Source organism: Mustela putorius, unplaced genomic scaffold, assembly GCF_011764305.1.
Source record: "Mustela putorius furo isolate JIRA1106 unplaced genomic scaffold, ASM1176430v1.1 tig00000788_pilon_pilon_pilon, whole genome shotgun sequence".
NCBI classification, from domain to species: domain Eukaryota; kingdom Metazoa; phylum Chordata; class Mammalia; order Carnivora; family Mustelidae; genus Mustela; species Mustela putorius.
The window spans coordinates 2,381,981-2,400,335 of NW_025421481.1; the positions used below are offsets into that span (position 1 = coordinate 2,381,981).

At 45.9% G+C, this 18,355-nt stretch overlaps 1 protein-coding gene across 3 annotated transcripts in view; it reads left to right on the plus strand.

The window, feature by feature from the left end:
* LOC101672852 (putative tetratricopeptide repeat protein 41) overlaps positions 1–18,355 on the plus strand; it is an 84,688-nt gene that overhangs the window by 31,164 nt on the left and 35,169 nt on the right. For 2 of the 3 annotated variants that reach the window (XM_045084768.1, XM_045084769.1), the window contains exons 6-9: positions 1,472–1,913; positions 4,816–5,055; positions 7,863–8,061; positions 8,878–9,056. In XM_045084768.1, the coding sequence (XP_044940703.1) occupies positions 1,472–1,913; positions 4,816–5,055; positions 7,863–8,061; positions 8,878–9,056 (1,060 nt within the window). The remainder of the gene's footprint in view (positions 1–1,471; positions 1,914–4,815; positions 5,056–7,862; positions 8,062–8,877; positions 9,057–18,355) is intronic. The other variant, XM_045084770.1, reaches the window with a different exon arrangement.

The window sequence follows — 18,355 nt, forward strand, 5'->3', positions numbered from 1 at the left end:
CAGCCCTGCTGCTTACTATCAGAATGAGTTAGATATGACATTTAGCCTCTCTGTTTTGCAGTTTCCCCCTCTGCCTTTCAGGAGGGTTGTTAGGAGGACTCAGTGAGTTGGTGTGTTAAAATTATACCTGGGGTTTGATTTATAGGAGGATGACTGAGTGCTGGCATGGAGAAGCCAGTGCCACTGAAGGAAGAAATTATGACTTGCATTTCCCAAGAGAAGAAGATACTCCATGTCATACAGGGCCCCGGGGGAAGTCTCACGGTGGCCAGGAGGCAGAAGACAGGAGCCAGGAGAAGGCCCAGGCCAAAGCCTTTGTGGGGATTCCCATGGGAAAGGCAGAGTAAATCATTCAGGATGCACAGTTCTGGCAGACTTTGTGGCATAGGGACTGTCCCTGGTTTCTGGCTCTGGCGCTGGGATGATATAGGTCAGGGAGATGTGGGATTGGTGAGTGAGAGGCGGAGAAGAAGGTGGTGGGGGTGTGGTCTTGGATCTGCTGGTCTGTTCATGCAGGCACGTTCCAGGCAAGCTATCCACCGCCTCTGGGAATTAACTTGTCTTGGGAGGACCAGTCTCACCTGGATCTGTCTGTAAGGCCCCTGAGAGAAGGCAAATTATCAGAAGACCCCCAAAATAATAATCTCTAGCTAATGGAGTGCCTGAAGACACGTTCAGCACGGTGCCTGGCTAAGAGTAAGCGGTCAGTGTTTGCTAGTTGCTCTTATTATTATCATAATCATTGCTCGGGGTGGGAGAGGCTTTTAGAGGAACCTAAAAAGATTTGATTAGGTGTTTATTTGATTCCCAAATAAAACCATTTAACTTACGATAGTACTGTTGTATAAAGTGACGATTCTTCAGCATCAAACAGTGTTCTCTTTTTCAGTTCAGTGGTTCGGTTTTCACTCTTAGGGTTTCCTTTGGCCAGCACTGTAGGTCATTCTTCGGAAGCCTACGACCTGTCGGATTCCTTGCTTGTAGAAATCTCTTTTTGGAGGTTGCATCTGTGGTATCAAATTCATCATGGGGGGTTGTCAGTCAAATATAGTTCTGTGGGGTGAGAGTGGGTGAGAGTGGGTATTACCACTGTATTGTTTACTGTCCGGCTTATTGTTCATAACCTTAATCCCAGCCTTTACCCTGTACTAACTCCTTCTATTCCAGCTGTGCTGAGTTTAAAAACCAGCAACCAAGTAGTTTTTTATTTTTAAGATTTTATTTATTTATTTGATAGAGATCACAAGTAGGCAGAGAGGCAGTCAGAGAGAGAGAGAGAGGAGGAGGAAGCAGGCTCCCTGCTAAGCAGAGAGCCCAATGTGAGGTTTGATCCCAGGACCTTGGGATCATGACCTGAGCCGAAGGCAGAGGCTTTAACCCACTGAGCCACCCAGACGCCCCTAAAAACCAGCAACCAAGTAGTTTTAAAGTCTTTTTAAAGATTTCAGATGTCTTTGACTTTCTCCCTCAGGCGAAGGATTTCTCTTGGCTGCCGAGCTCAGTGCCTCCTCAATGCAAACTTATCCTGAGCACCGTCTCCTCCAGCCTGTCCTACAAGTCGCTGTGCGCGCGCCCGGATGTGAGGACTGTGGAGCTCCTGAGTGCAGGAGATGAAGAGGTGAAACTGAACATCTTTAGACAGTATCTCTTCATTCCCAGCAGAGACCCCCTCCGACAGACCAGACACCCTTTGAGGAAAAGAACAAACCTGAATCCTTTAAAACTCACGATCCTAGCAAATGAGCTGAGAGAATGTAGAATCTACCGAGACGAGTACCAGTGTCTGAAGGAGTACTTGGAGGTGGTCTCCATTCAGGAGCTCTGGGAACTGATTCTGAAACGCTGGATTGAAGACTACAGCTGGACTTTCATGCCAAAAAGGGCCAATTCAGACACCGTGGCTTCAGGAGAAGGTAGGGGTTAGCCAGTATTGACAACGAGCTGGAGCCCACGGGGAGAAAGATGTATGGCGGGCCACCCAGAGGAGGAGGGCATAAGGATAAGGCTGTCAGAGAAAATACAGGATGCCCAGTCAAATTGGAATTTCAGATAAAGAACAAATAATCTTTTCGTAAAAGTATGTGCAGTTATTGCATGGGATGTATTTATACTAAAAAGTAGTCGAATCAGAAATAAAAAATTTCATTAGAAGTGGATCCCAAGTTATTGCACAGACCCTACTTATACCAAAAATTAATTTGTTGGCTATCTGAAGTTCAAATTTAACTGCATTCTCTGTATTTTAATTTGCTAAATCCAGCGACCTTGTGTAGGGAGCTCTGTGTTGACTGTAAAGAGCACTGTATGAGGCACATTTTTCAGGAGTCTGAGGAATGGGCCTTTACTCTTTCTTTTTTCAAAATATTTTATTTATGAGCAAGACAGAGAATGAGAGAGAGAGGGAGGGGTGGAGAGAGAGGGACAGGCAGACTCTGCATTGACCCTAGAGCCCCATGTGGGTCTCGATCTCAGGACTGAGATCATGACCTGAGCCCAAACCTAGAGTTGGCAGCCTAACCGACTGAGCCACCCAGACCTCCTTGGCCTTTATTATTTCTATAACTCAGTTCTTTTGAGCCTATAGTCCAAGTTTTGGCAGGAACCTAATTCAGTTAATCTAGGTGAATTATATCAATTTAGCTTGTTTTCAGACAGATTAGGGTGTTCTTCAGTCAAGCGAGGATTTGTGTCCTTCCTGTGTCTCCTTTTGGGTTGACCTTAAATCTGAGGCCCTTGGTGCTGGGTGTCCTTGGTTGTCCTCTGTCCCTGCTGTCTTCCACTGAAGTGGTCATGGCCCCAGATGGTGTGCAGTTTTTTTTTTTTTTAAAGTTTTTTTTTTTTTTAAAGATTTTATTTATTTATTTGACAGACAGAGGTTACAAGTAGGCAGAGAGGCGGGGGTGGGGGGGAAGCAGGCTCCGCACCAAGTAGAGAGCTAAACATGGGACTCAATCCCAGGACCCTGAAATCATGACCCAAGCTGAAGGCGGAGGCTTTAACCCACTGAGCCACCCAGGCGCCCCACGTTCCTCCGGTTTTGGCATCCTCTAGGACACCTGTGTTCCCATCTGTCCTTGGATTGGTCACTCTATGCTGCCGTCAGCTGCCCCTTTCCCTCATCTTAACGTGAGGAGGCCCCACTAACATCTACACCCTTCTGGAGCCTACCGTCTCGTGGGTAGTCAGCATTCCTGACAGGGCACGTTGGTTACTCCCCATACCCTCAGAGCTCCTGGCTCTGTAGGTCGCCCCATAGCAGTTTCTGCTGTCTGGTTCTGATGGCATCATGAGATCTGCAGAGCTTCTGACTTTCAGACTCCTGATGGGAAGCAGAGTGCAAGCTCTCTGTACTCCTGGGTCCCCAAGCGCATCTGTCTCATGGGTCCTCTCTCGCTGCTCACAGCCTGGGTTCAGGGGACGGCACAGGCCCCTTCACGGAAACCTGCCTGAGCAACGCCATGGCTCTCTTTCCTCACGGCTTCCTCCTCCTTTCTCGGTTCAGTCTTCCTTAGCTCATCCTGTAACTGAGTCCATTTGTGGTTAAAAAATGTATTCCATGAGTTGGTCAGGAGATTGTCTTTTGGTATTCAAGAGTCAGTCTTTCGAGAAGGAATGTTTATTCTCAAAGCCCTTATCTCTGCTATGAGCTTCAAAGGTCTCTTTTGAAACTTGAGTTTCTGCTACAATAACCTTCTCTGAAGGACGATGAATTTAGAGTGGAGCAGGCATGGGGATGTGGGGGTGGGGAAGGAAGCAGAACATGCTTGGACTGAGAGACATAGCGGTTGGCATGACAACATATTGTCCTGCTCCATTTTTTGCTCTAGAGTTTGCATTTCTGCAAATAAAATTAATTTCAAATTTACTGTACCCTCCCCCACCTGCAAGAAGGTGAAATAAACATTTCCGTGCCCTGAGAAGGGTCACGCAGGCAAAGGGTCATGCATGGCTGTGCCCATGGCCATCCCTAGTTGTCCAGCATTGTTCAGGAAAGCCCAGGCCCTCGTCTCCCGAGGGACTACTCCTTTCCCTGGCTGACTGACCCTCACTGTCTAGCACTGCTCACTGACCTCTCCTCCAGTCCAAGGCACTCAGCCACAGGTCCAAGAAGAACTTGGTCAGACTCGGATCAACCTCTGAAAGAAGCTTGCACACCTGGGGCAGAGGAGCTGCCTCTGTTTAGTGATTGCCGGTGTTTGGGGTCGTTCCCCAGTCCTAGCAGAGGAAGTCCATCTAGGATAGCAGACCCTACCATTTGTCTTGATGGTCTTAAGGGTCTCTTTCGAGTTGGTTGATTATAAAGCCAGTGGGAAATCCAGCTGTGGCGAAAAAATCCGAGGGTCAGATGAGTGATGTGTGTAGCTGCCTTGGGTGGCGTCTGTGAATGTGTGGCAAGATAGCAACTATGCGGAAGGCCCACTCCTTGCCCTAAATGCAAATCTGATGTTTGCACATCTCAGTAAAGACTGCTCACTAGTCTAGTAATTGGCCAACTTGCCAGCTTGGAACCATAGCTCACATGACTGTGTTAGCTGGGACAGTGTAGCTGATACTTAATGCCTGAAAGTCTGGGCTTGGAAGCCAGCTTGTCTGTGTTCAAATCCCAGTTCTGCACTTATTTCTGTGTGATCTGGGTAAGTTATTTCACCCCTCTGTGCTTTGTCTTATTTGTAAGACGGGGATGGGGTTAGGTAGTATCTACTTATAGGATGATTAAAAGAAACAAGTTGTTAGTCATATAAAACATTTAGAATGATGCCTGGTAGCTGGGAACTCTTCTACTTGGCCATCGTTGTCATTCTGTTGTCTTAACAGTGCTGGATGGCTGGGTGGCCGATGCTCTGTGCTTACTGAGCATCTCACATTGTGGACTGACCGAGGTTGAGATATTCCAGATTTTGGACATGCTGGGCTACAGGGATCATTACAAAGTGACCACGTTGCACTGGGCTGCCTTCCGCAATGCCACCAGACAGTGGGTCCAGGAGAAGCCCAATGGCCTCCTGTACTTCAGGCACCAGTCCCTGCGGAATGCTGTGGAGCACAAGCTTCTGGGTAAGGCTTGAGTCTGTGCGAGTACCTGCTCGTTAAGAAAAGGGAAGTTCACACACAAGGGGAATCTTGTTGCTGGCATTTCTCAAATAGAAGTGAATCTATAAACACATATAAACATGGGGATATAAATAAATACTTGTACCTAATTGTGAGTAACAGAGACCTGAAACCAATGGCTTCCATATCAGGGTTTGCTCTCTCACATGAGAACTTTCTGGAAGTAGGCTGCCCTCAAGGCTCCACATTATGATCTGGGATCCCGTTCCTTCTGTGCCCCCAATCCATACACTTGCTTGACTGCTCAAGGTCACCTCATGTTCATGACTGCTGGAAGCAGCATGGCTGCTGGAGCTCCAGCCATTGCATTTCAGGCAACAGGAAGGATGAAGAGAAGAGGAAGGGCTTTCATTTCCTTTTAAGGAGTTTTCCCAGGGTTCCACCAACATTTCCGCTGTATTTCCAGAACTTTGTTGTTTGCCTGCACTAGATACAAGGGAAGCAGGTGAATAGAGGTTTCAACAGGAGTGTTGCTACCCTAAACCAAGGTGGGCACCTGTCACTAACAAAGATAGGTATGCGGCTACAGGGTAGGCATCAGCAGTCTCTACCCTAATTCTGAAATCAAATTCTATCCACTTCTGAAAGGACGGTAAATCTGAACCTGAGACACGATGGCAATCACAGACCCTTGACCTAGAGGCAGACCACTCTATTCATATAGGGTCTTCATATAAGTATGAGGACTTTAAAAAAACCTTTAAATCACAGCTTCTGCAAAGGTTCTAAGCTCTGTGCAAATTTCCTTTGAAGTTTACTATGTCCTCTTTCACTTTCTTTTATAAAAAGATAAAGACTTTCCACTGTTCCCTCCTACATTGTCATCATTCCCGCCACCTCTGAAGTTACATAACGTGGCAAAGAGAGCAGGGCGAGGAATGAGGATGCTTCTGGGTGTGATGCCCGCTCTTTTGTTCACTTGGCCTCCGATGGTTTGCAGCACTCGGTCTCTTCATTTTCCCAAAGAACAGTAACACTCTTGGAGGTACAGGAACGAAAGGGCCATGATGTGGCTGTTAAGATTCTGGGTATAGGCTGTACCCCTTCTCTGCACTGTGAGCCCCCAAATAAGATGCTGCTGGCAATACTCACTATTTTCAGAAAACAACAACAACAACAACAACAAAACCCTACCCAACTTTTCAGGCCGTGGAATCAGGACGTGAATACATCTTTCCTGGAGGCACAGGGAATTGTCATTTCAATAATTCACTTCCACATGGCCTGAGCACGGGAAGCAAACACATCCTATAAGGAGAAAAAAGATCCCAAAGCTAGGGCAAGAGGACTTGAGTCTGTGATGATATTTTTGGTAAAGGGCTATCTTTTGACATATTTTGTCCGAATGTCACATCCTTCCTTTTAGGGCAAACTAGTCTCTTTCCCATGCATGTGTATGCATGCTCCGTTCCTTTGAGATTAATACTCTGGTACTACATTCAGTGTGTAACTTAAGTTACTCCTATCGAACGTCGGCTAGTCTAGAGGCATGCTTTGATCCCTGGGCTGTGCTAGAGAGGCATCTCTCCCCTTCTGCTACGAGAGCTGAGGATTACTTGGTCTTGCGTACTTTGGGTGTGGGTGCCCATGTGTGTGTACGTGTGTGTGTGTGTGCGTGCATGTTAGTGGGGCTGGAAAAGAAAAGGGCAATTAGGGAGGAGAGCAGAAAAGCTGGGAGATGCTCTTCTGTTGCCACCAGCTAGCATGAAGTCTCTCCAAGTGCACAGATAACCAGGAAATTGTTCCAATGGATGTGGAGTGGTTATTTGAACAGTGGGCTCCCTTTCTCCTCCTCCTCCTTCTTCTTTTAAGATTCTATTTATTTGACAGAGAGACAGCGAGAGAGGGAGCACAAGCAAGGGGAGTGGGAAAGGGAGAAGCAGGCTCCCCGCTGAGCAGGGAGCCCAATGGGCTGGATCCCAGGATCCCAGGATCCCAGGATCATGCCCTGAGCTGAAGGCAGAGGCTTACCAACTGAGCCACCCAGGGCTCCCCTTCTTGTGAAGAGCTGGGCCTGGTAGGCCATCCAGCAGAATGACTCATCTTGGAGAAAAAGCCTCAAGCAGAAAATTTAAAATACTTCTGTTTCACCTTCCAAGGATAGGTACCTCTAAACTTTTAATGCAACAAAACCCTTTTGTGTTTAAGGAGCTCATTTCTGGGTAGTATGATCTCTTGGAATCCCTCCTCTGGTGGAGAAAATACTGACATCTGGCCCGTAGTGTCCAATCTGTTGTTAGTCTGCTCAGCTTCCCCTTGGGCCTCTCTGAGACCCAGAGGCAGACTAACTTCTCCAAACTGCGTGTCCTCACATATTTGAAAGTGTTCATTTAGGTGACAACCATGACATATAATTAGGATAGAAAACAGTAGATTATGAACATTTCTTGGGGGGAGGGGAAGACAGCGTAAAAAAATGAGCGTGTCCCCTAGATTTTCAAAATCTGGGTCAGGGGTCATAACTCTAATTCTTTGGTAAATTCAGACGGACATTGGGGAGGGTATGTGCTTTGGTGAGTGCTGTGAAGTGTGTAAACCTGGTGATTCACAGACCTGTACCCCTGGGGATAAAAATATATGTTTATAAAAAATAAAAAATTTAAAAAAAAGAAGGTATATTTTTAATATTTCATGGTTTTTTTCCCCCAACTCCCTGTTCATTATCTCTAATTATGGCCACAGAGCTGTTATCTAGTGTCTTCACGTGCTAAGAAGGCAGATGCCTTCCACTGTGATTGATTTCTCAATAGGTGTGCTCACTCCTGTCAGAGAAAGCGGTCCGTACACCTTTCAGAACCCAACGAATCACAGGAAGACATATTTCCACCGAGTCTTAGCCCGATACTTCCAGCGGCAGACGGCTTTCTGGAGAGTGTACGAGGAGCTGCCGTGGCACATGAAAATGAGCGGCTCCTGGGGCGACCTGTGCAGCTTCCTCTCAAGCCCCAGGTAAGTCTCGTCCTTCTGTGCGGCGGCCTTGGAGCACATCTCCTCCTTCCTCTGCTGTGTGCGGTGCTGACACGCCCACGTGTCCCTTAATGGGGGCTCCTTCATTCACAAACCCGGTCAAGCACCTGTGCCTTCCTTCCTTCGGATGGGCCCCTCGCTTGGCAACCCCCTTCTGTGGCTGACGGATTCCCAGAGTCGCTCCGGTGGGTCACCCCGCTTTCAGAGTGACTCCATGGGGTTCTTCTCAAAGTTAGGACAATTCCAGAGGCAGGAAGGGTTGGAGATGGGCTAGGATCAAGGATTGGTCACATCATCCTGCTAGACCCTCCGAATTTCCTCCTGTCCCTTTCTTTCTTCTCCCTCCTCTCTACTCCTCTTTGTCCCTCCCCCCTTGTCCTCTTATGCACCCCTTGGCAAACATGTATCCTTGACTCACTCTGAATCCCAGCTCTTGTAGGCCCTGGGGATGCAGCTCTAGTCAGGCGGGGAGCATGTGGAGCCAGAGAAGAGCTACCCATGGGGGTCAGTGCTTCATTAGAGCAAAGACACAGAGCTGGCAAGCTTGGGAGAAGGAGGGGCTTGCTCTGCCTGGGAGATTCGGGGAGCCTGCCTGGAGGAGGCAGCCTCCTGGACAGACGAGTGGCAATGGCTTTGAGTGCTTAAGAGTGACAGGCTTACATTTATCTGGCGACCTGTGAAAGTCATAGTAGTTAAGGAGTTTATAAATAGGCTGATGGAATGGGGCAGATAGCAGAATAGCTTCCCTTCAAGACACGAAATACAAAAATGACTTACATTAATATGTTGTGTTGTAAGTATTACAGACTTTCTATCGAAGATCCGAAACCCAAGCTTCTGGACAAGGCTGCACCTCATCTACTACTGGAACGTGTTATCAGAAGTTGGATATGACGCTGCCGAGGCCTACTTGTTCACGGTGGCCAAGATTAAAGCCGACAAATGCCATAAAGTGAAGAAGAGAAACACACTCTCAGGTACCGTGAGTCGCTGTGGTTCAGTTCCGTTTTACGGGGATGTAACGTGGCCACGAGTGCCTGCTCTCCTGTTTCCCCACATACTTCTGGTCATCCCAGCAGACCTCTGAGTACTCCTACCTGCAACTTAAGCCAGCCATTTCCGAAGATAGGAAATGGAGAAAGAGCATCGGTGTCCAGACGGCTTCTCTTTCTGTCTTGCTGTGGCTGTTTTCCGAGGCTCCGTCCTTTGACTCTTCCTCTCTATTTTCTCCTGGCCTCAAGCGCACTCCCAGCATCTTCGTCTTCTGTCGTTCCAGCCTTGCCCTCCTCTCCGAGCAGCACATGTGGCCCACCTCCCGCAGGCTCCGCTGGCGGCACTCCCCAGCGACCAGCAGAGAGTTCAAACGAAATACATGCAAACCCTGAATCGTTCTGGATGTTCCCTCCGCACTTGTGCTTCTTTCTGTCTCCCTCTGTCTGCTCACGCTGCCCCTAACTCGCCCACCCCGCGGCCCCTCACTCAGTCCTGGAGACACGCAGTTGGTGTCGAGCACGGCCCCAATCCGGGTTGGGACAGCTGTCCTTCGACGTGCAGCCTAACGGCTTGGATTTGGACAGCGCTCTGGTCAATGCTCCTTCCCTTTGTGCTCCATACGAGGTCCCCTCACCTGTGTCTCTTTCTCCCTTCATTTCCTGGCTTCTTAAACAGTGATAAGTTCATGCATCCTTTTAACAAGCAGTAACTGCGCACCTTCCCTGGGCCATGGGCTCACTGGGCGCTGCTGACATATCGCTGAATGAGGCCAACTCATTCAAAACTCGCTCAGAACGGAATCCTTCCCAAGGTTTTACCATTTAGTGAGCATAAGGAAGATTCTGAATCTTTGTCACGTGCCAGCCGCTAAGTTAAATACTTGATATGTATTTTGTTCAACTCTAAGAAAATCTCTGTAATACGACTAATATCTCGGTTGAAACTAAGGAAACGGAGTCTCAGAGAGGTGAGGTAAGTTGCCCAAGGTGTCCCAGACGTTAGAGTTGGATTTGGACTGTGTTTTTTCCTGCATCCCTTTTGGTCCTTAACTGTGTAGCCTTTCCTTGTATTCTTTTTTTTTTTTTTTTTTTTTAAATATATACTTGAGAGAGAGAGAGAGAGAGAGCACAAACAAGTGGAGGGGCAGAGGGGGAGGGAGAGAGAATCGCAAGCAGATTCCACGCTGAGCACAGAGCCTGATGCAGGGCTCAGTCTCTTGACCCTAAGATTGTGACCTGAGCCAAAATCAAGAGTCGGATGCTCAACCAGCTGAACCCCCTCCAGGCACGCTGTCGATATTCTTACTACCGTGTATGAATTATGTAATTCTGGAATTTCTCCAATTCACGAATCCTCTGGGTGGTAGGACCCGAGCGGTAGTCTGAGGATTCCGCTGTGGCGAATAAAGCCAGGATGCATCTGGAATTGTATCGGTGCCGTGGGATGTAGGTGTGGGAAGGACACAGGGGATGCAGGGTGGTGCGGGGTGGGGGGGGGGAGTTGGGGGGAGCGCTGTGTGTCCTAGGAAGCTGGCAGCTAACCCACAGATGAGGAGATCTCTGGGGTGAGGGTGAGAGTCCTTCCTGAGGATGCCATGCGGCTTGTCATAACGTGGTTGTTATGGTGATGGAAAGGCCTGGGGGCTGGGGGTTGGCTGGTGGGAGGAAATCACCTAACATTTCAGTGTGTGAGGATTTTCTGGATGTAAATGAGTCTAGTTCAGAATGTGTCCCTCTGAATTAGGCCGGAGACATCTTTAAGTCTCTGGTGATCTGCAAACATGCTGTTCGCATGATCCTGTGCTGGGTAGTCTCTGCTCACTCTGGGCCCTGAGACGCTCCTTAGCAGGGAGTCCTGGCCTCCACTGCCTTTGACACCTGCCATCTTCCTCACCCCTCATGTCCCGTCACAGCCCAGTCCAGCCTCTTGCATCTTCTCCATCCTGGGCTCCAGGCCCTCATGCCCTTTGTCTGACCAGTCTTCATAAAGCAAAGCTGTGATCAAGTCACGCTGCACGTTGCTGCTGTCCACCTTCATGTCTTATCTCCACCTTGGCTGGCAGAGTCAGCCCATGGTCATTTTGGGGGGAAGAAGGGGGAGGGGCTTCATGACGTCCCTCTGGGACTGTGTAGGTTTACTTTTCCGCCTTTTGGGAGGCTGATTGTAGAAGAGACAAGACCAACGACTTGTCACCAAAGCAATAGCAGATTCATTGGAATGGGTTTAATTATAGCAGGAGTCCTATAATAGTCCCAGGGGGCATTCCAGTGGTCTGGTTGGCTGTCTCGGTCCCCCAGACATTGTTTTTCCTACCGTGGTTCTGTAGCCACACACAGCCCTGAGACAATGGGGCCTCCTCGGGTGCTGCTGGAGGCAAGATCCTGAAACAGGAATGTGCTTTCAAAGGGGTTTTCGAGAAACCCTGTTTTATGGTCTGCAGTCTCGGGGTGGCTTGCCCATCCAGCCCCATCCTCCCTTCTCATAACGAGGTCTGGGCGGGCAGGCTTGTAATGAGGACCAGCTAATGCTCGGAATCTGTCTGGCGGTGGTTGCTGCGTGCCTGCGTCAGGGTGAGCCTGGTGCTAGAAGCCAGGGTTGCCGCAGCCCACGGGACACAGGGTTCCTGCCGTGATGGAGCTTATGGTGGAGTGTAAAACAGACACTCCCGAGAAGGTCAGCCTGAAGGAGTTGGACATCGTGGTGGAGGAAGGGCGGAGGGGACAGCATGTTTGAGGGCCGCGAGTCCAGGGGGAGAGGGACAAACCTGAAGAACTGAGCAAGTCCAGTACCGGTACAAGAGAGCATGGGTAGGCTCGTCAGTCAGCCGGCCGGGGGAGTGGAGGAGTGTGTGAGGTCTCTTTCTGCTGCAGGAGGCTGTGTTCCAGCTCAGGACCAGAACGCACGTCCTGCCTGGCTTAGGGCGCCTGCCGCCCGACTGTGTGGTTTGGCTCCCCCTGGTGGCTGTGACGAGAACCGGAGCCCTAACTTGTTCGGTTGGTGGAAAAGGCAAGATTCTTGAGTCTGGAAATCGCTTCTCCCCAGGTGCTTCCTGCCTGCCCGCTTGCCGCCTCCTGGCGGGATGCATCCTGGCAAGTTAGTTTCTGACTGATGGCCAGTAGGGAGGGCTTGGAGCCCACAGGACAACTTTGATGGTTGGCCCCCATTTTTTTTTTTGACTTTTTAAAAAGTTTTTATTAATAATTTTCTGTAACCAGTGACAGTATCTTAAATCCATTTTATTTTTTATTTTTTAAAAATTTTAAATTAATTAAAAAATTTTAAATAGACATATAATGTATTTTTATCCCCAGGGGTACAGGTATGTGAATTGGTTGGCTCAATTTCTATAGATTATCTGTGACATGGTAAGCTTGGTTTTGACTGGAGTCCTAGGTCACATCAAAGTGGAGAAAATCCATTTCTGGCTGCAGTTGCATTTTTAGACAAAGTCAAACACCAAAAGAGACAGACTACAAACAGATGTGGCCGAAGGATGGGACCCAGCATGGCTTCATCTTGACAGATGGCTGGCTACCTTCCAGGTGGCAGATGTGGTGGGTTGGGAAGTATCATTTTGCTTTTAATGGTCAGGCTTTCTTACCAGTGCAAAGGGTAAATACATTGAATTACAGGATCTTGTCTGCAGGTTGTAGGAAATGGGGCAATATCAGCTTTTCATGTCTAATATCGGATGTTTTGCCCTTGATGCCTTTGAAAACTTCTAAATATTTTAGATAAATGGAACAAAATGGTTTATTAAAAACAATTTTATTTTATTTAAAAACATTTTTAAATATTTTATTTATTTATTTGACAGAGAGAGAGAGAGAGAAAACAAGCAGGGGGAACAACAGATGGAGAGGAAGAAGCAGGCTCCCCACCAAGCAGGGAACCCAACTCAGGGCTTGATCCCAGGATGCCAGGATCGTGACCTGAGCTGGAGGCAGATGCTTGACCAACTGAGCCACCCAGGAGCCCCTATTAAAAAACAATTTTAAGAAAGCTCTACAGAAAAATTGAAAGAACAAAAGATGCAATTTTCAATAGCTACAGAAAATATGAAATATCTAAGACTAAAGGTAATAAGAAATATTAGGATCTTTATTTTTATATTTCATTTTAATTTTTTTAAGATTTTATTATTTATTTGACAAAGAATGACACAGCAAGAGAGGAAACACAAGCAGGGGGAGTGAGAGAGGGAGAAGCAGACTTCCCGCTGAGCAGGGAGCCCGATGTAGGGCTGGATCTCAGGACCCTGGAATCAGGACCCGAGCCAAAGGCAGACGCTTAATGATTGAGCCACCCAGGCGCCCCAGGATCTTTATTTTTATAAAACAGCTTCAGAATTACAGAAAACAAAATTTTAGTATATAGGGAGACGTACCATATTCTTGGATGGGACGACTCAAGGTTGTAAAACTACCAGTTCTTCCACAGTTGACTTATGTATATAAAACAATTCTAATTGGAACCTCAATGGGATTAAAAACATTTCTAAATTTTCAAAATGAATTTAAAGTTCTTGGAGGAAAAAGATCTGAGAGTGAGAGTTTAAAATAACGAGAGCAATTTGAATATGAACTTCTTTCTTTTTTTATTTTTTTAAGATTTTATTTATTTATTTGACAGAGAGAAATCACAAGTAGACGGAGAGGCAGGCAGAGAGAGAGGAAGGGGCTCAATCCCAGGACCCTGAGATCATGACCTGAGCCAAAGGCAGCGGCTTAACCCACTGAGCTATCCAGGCGCCCCTGAATATGAACTTATTTAAACCTGTTAGGAAGCTATAATAATTTTAAAAATACTACTGGGAGCAGAAATAGCTCAGTGGAACAAAACAGAAAGCTCGGGTATAGACTCAGGTATAGATGTAAAAAATTTAGGGGCTCCTGGGTGGTTTAGTCGGTTAAGTGTCTGCCTTGGGATACAAGTCATGATCCCCAGAGTCCTGGGATTGAGCCCCACATTGTACTCTCTGCTCAGCGGGGAGCCTCCTTCTCCCTCTGCCTCTCCCCTGGCTCATACTTGCTTGTTCTCTCTCTCTCTTTTTTATATAAATAAAATATAAATAAACAAAATATAAATAAATGATAGAAGCTTTTCAGATAAGGAGGATCATGGACTAAATAGTGCTGTGATAATGGTTCACTATTTGGTAAAGTTAAATTACCTGCACCATTACACCAAAACAAATTCCAGAATGATTGGAGTTAAATGTAAATAAATAAAATTTTACATTAAAAAACTGTAAGAAAATGTCAATGAGTCAAGCAAGAAAGCAAAAGAGTGAATCACAAAGAAAATAATCAATAAAGCTATCTAAACTGGTGAAATTACTACATGTAACCCAAAGCAACACAACTTGGAAAACTAGAAACACAGTTATAAGACCAGTGATAACTGGGAAAGATATTTGTAACATACATGGCGGGCGAAGGACTGATTTTTTTTTTAAAGATTTTATTTATTTATTTGATAGACAGAGATCACAAGCAGGCAGAGAGGCAGGCAGAGAGAGAGAGTGGAGGAAGCAGGCTCCCTGCTGAGCAGAGAGCCCGATGCAGGGCTTGATCCCAGGACCCTGAGATCAGGACCTGAGCCGAAGGCAGAGGCTTTAACCCACTGAGCCACCCAGGCGCTCCAGGATTGATATTTTTATTAAGTAAAATGCTCTTAGGTGAGAAAATAATGAGCACTTCAATAAAAACAGGTAAGATCATGAGCAGGTCATCCAAAGAACAGGTTCAGTTCTTGTCTATCTCTGCTTAACATCCCATGGGTATGTTGGGTGGTGCCCTTCTCTTCCAAACATGCTGGACTCTTGACTGCTGCTGACACAACCTCCCCTGGTTCATCTTATCTCTCTGGCTCTTCCTTTCTGTCTCTTTTGTGAGCTCCCCCTTTTCTACCTGGCTTCTCAGTGTTTGAGTTCTTTATGGTTCTTTTCTTCTCATGCCTATTTTCACCCCAAGCATATTACGAATGTCGGTGGCTTCAGTGATTGTCCATGTACACATGATTCCCACACTTATTTCTCTGGCCACATTCACCCTCTGAGCCAAAGATCCGCATATCCAACTACCAACTTAACTGTCCACTTGGGTGATGTCTCCAAAGCTGCTCAGACCCAATGCCTCTAAAACTGAACTCACAGACATCCCCCCCAAATCAGGTTCTCTTCCGGAAACTCTCAATTTACCATGTTGGAGTAATCCTTGACGCTCTTCTGTCCTGCATGTATTTTTTCCCCAAATACATTTCATCACTGAGTCCTGACATGTTTTACTTCCTAAATGTTTCCCAAACTTGTCCACCTGTCCACCTCCACCACCAATGCCCTTCTTTAAGTTGTCAGAGCTGCCACGCGCATTTGTGAAGACCAGTAATACGCATTTAAGATGCCTCCATATCTCTTTATAGCTTGGCATATCATTTATTTTTATTGTTGAATAATATTCCAATGTATGAATATGCCACAATTTATCTCCTTGCTTATTGAAGGACATTTTGGTTACTTCCAGCTTTTGATGATTTTGAGTAAAGCTGCTGTAAACATTTGCGTGCAAGTTTTTAAATCAGTTGGGCATGATTACCTAAATGTGTGGTATGACTATGTTTATTTAGCTTCTTTAAGAAGCTGCCAAATTGCCTTCCAAAGGGACTGTACCATTTTGCATTCCCACCAGCAATGCATGAGAATTTCTGTTTTTCTGCGTCCTCACTGGCATTCGGTATTTTTTTTTTTTTTAATGTTAGCCATTCTAACAGGTGTGCAGTGATATCTTCTTGTTTTAATTTGCAACTCCCTAATGATAAATGATGTTACTTTACATATCTTATTATTGAAATTCTAGAGTTCTTTGTACATTTTGGATAGAAGTCCTTTATCAGATGTATATTTTATAAATACTTTCTCCCAATCTGTATCTTATCTTTCTATTCTCTTGATGGTACCTTTCATGGAGCATTAGTTTTTAATTTATTAAGGTCTAACCTAATCAGTATTTTCTTTCTTGGGTTGTGCTTTCTTTACTTAATAAAACGTCACTGAAACACAAGGTCACAGGTGTTTTTCTGTTTCCTTCTAAAAGTTTTATAGCATTTCATTTTGTATTTAGAGCTGTGATCCCTTTTGACTAAGTGTTTTATGAAAGTGTAGTATCTAGATTATTATTTTTTTTGCATATGAACATTCAGTTGTTCCAGAGCAATTTATTAATAAGACTTTATCCATTGAGTTGTCTTTGCTGCTTTGTCAAAGATTGGTTGGACATCTGTGGAAGATTTTTATTGGCATTACATTGAATCTGTAGATCTAGCATCTTAACAATGTTGAGTTTTCCAGCCCATCAACACAGAACCTCTCTCAGTATATTTAGATCTTTTTTTTGATATCCTTCATCAGAGTTTTGTGGTTTTCTATATGTAGATCAAGTACATATTCTGTTGGATTTATACCTAAGCTGCTCATTTGTGGGGTGCTATTATAAATGGTATTGTAATTTAAATTTCCAATTCCAATTGTTCACTGCCAGTGTATAGGAAAGCAATTGGCTTTTGTATGTTAACCTTGTATCTTGTAACCTTGTTATAATTGCTTATTAGTTCTGGGAGTTTTTTGTTGGTTCTTTGGGATTTTCTATATAGATAAGCCTATCATTTGTGAACAGAAAGAGTTTTATTTCTTTCTTCCCTATATATATATATTTATTTCCTTTTCTTGTCTTATTGCAGTAGCTAGGACTCCCAGTGTGATGTTGAATAGGAGTGGTGAGAGGGAACATCCTAACCCCAGCTCGTCATTGGTATCACTCTAGCAAGCCCCGCCACCATCACTACTCACCTGACCCAGCGTCACAGCCTCGGAACTGGCCTTCCTACTTTCAATTTCATTTTTTTTTTTTTTTTTTTGCAATAATGTCCATTGTCTGCTTAGTAGCCAGAATGAGCTTTTAGGAATGTAGACCAGATCATGTGACTTTCCAGATTAAGATCATTCCAGAGACTTGCTGTTTGCACTTATACTGAAATCCGAACTCCTCACCTTAACTTACAGTTCTTTGTGTAATCTGACCCTGCATGCCCAAGTAGTGTCATTTTATAAGACTCTCCCCCTTGGCCTCTAGATGTCAGCCGCTCTGGCCTTCTTTCTGTCCTTCAAGTACATTCTTTCTTTGGGCCTTTGCACCAGCTGTTCCCTTTGCCAAGAATGTTCTTCCCACTCATATTTTAATAGTACCAGTTCTTCTAGTTATTTAGATCTCAGCTGACATGTTACTTTCTCAGAGTGGCTTCCCCAATCTGATGTTATATCTAGTCATTCTCTGTCTTATAAATGAGATTTAATTCTTTGCATAGTTGTTGCCTCTACCTGATTTTGTCTGGTTTGTTTCCTCCTCCTCTTCCCATTCTTCTTCTTCTCCTCCTCCCCCTCCTCCCCCTCCTCTTCCTCCCCCTTCTCCTCCTCCTTCTCTTCCTCTTCCTCCACCTCCTCCCTGCTCCCTTCTCCCTCCCCTCCCCTCCCCCTCCTCCTCCTTCCCTCTCCTCCCCTCTCTTCTTCTTCTTCTTCTCTCTCTTCTTCTTCTTTCTTCTTCTTCTTCTTCTTCTTCTTCTTCTTCTTCTTCTTCTTCTTCTTCTTCTTCTTCTTCTTCTTCTTCTTCTTCTTCTTCTTTTCTTCTCCTTCTTCTTCTCCTTCTTCCTCTTCTTCTTCTTCTTCTTCTTCTCTTTCTTCTTCTTCTCCTTGTCCTCCTCCTCCTCCTCTTCTTCTTCTTCTTCTTCTTCTTCTTCTTCTTCTTCTCCTTCTTCTCCTTGTCCTCCTCCTCCTCCTCCTCCTCCTTCTTCTTCTCCTTCTCCTCCTCCTTCTGTCTCTCTCCATTGCCTTGTCTCTGACTCTCCCAGCTGCTGGAATGTAAGCTCCATAACAGAAGGACTCTGCCCCCTGTGTTCATTGCTGTAGCCCCAGTGCCTGCTAGGGCAGCAGCACCAGGTGTGGTGTGGCTGCTGAATGGCCCCTTCCTAGGTCTCCACCATGATCTGGAACCAAACACCTCACTCTCTCTGCTCTTCGGTCCCCATCTTTCAGTTCTCTAAGCACCTTGCTTTTTCCTGCCAGAGCCTTTGCACGTATTCCTCCTCTGCCCAGAATTCCCACACTGTCTCTCCCTCATTTTGCCTCAATACCTTCTACTTTTTTTATACTCTCAGTTTAATTGATATTTCTATGCAGAGACCTTCCACAGTTCATATCACCAACTGTTTCATGGTTCTTTTCATAGTTTGA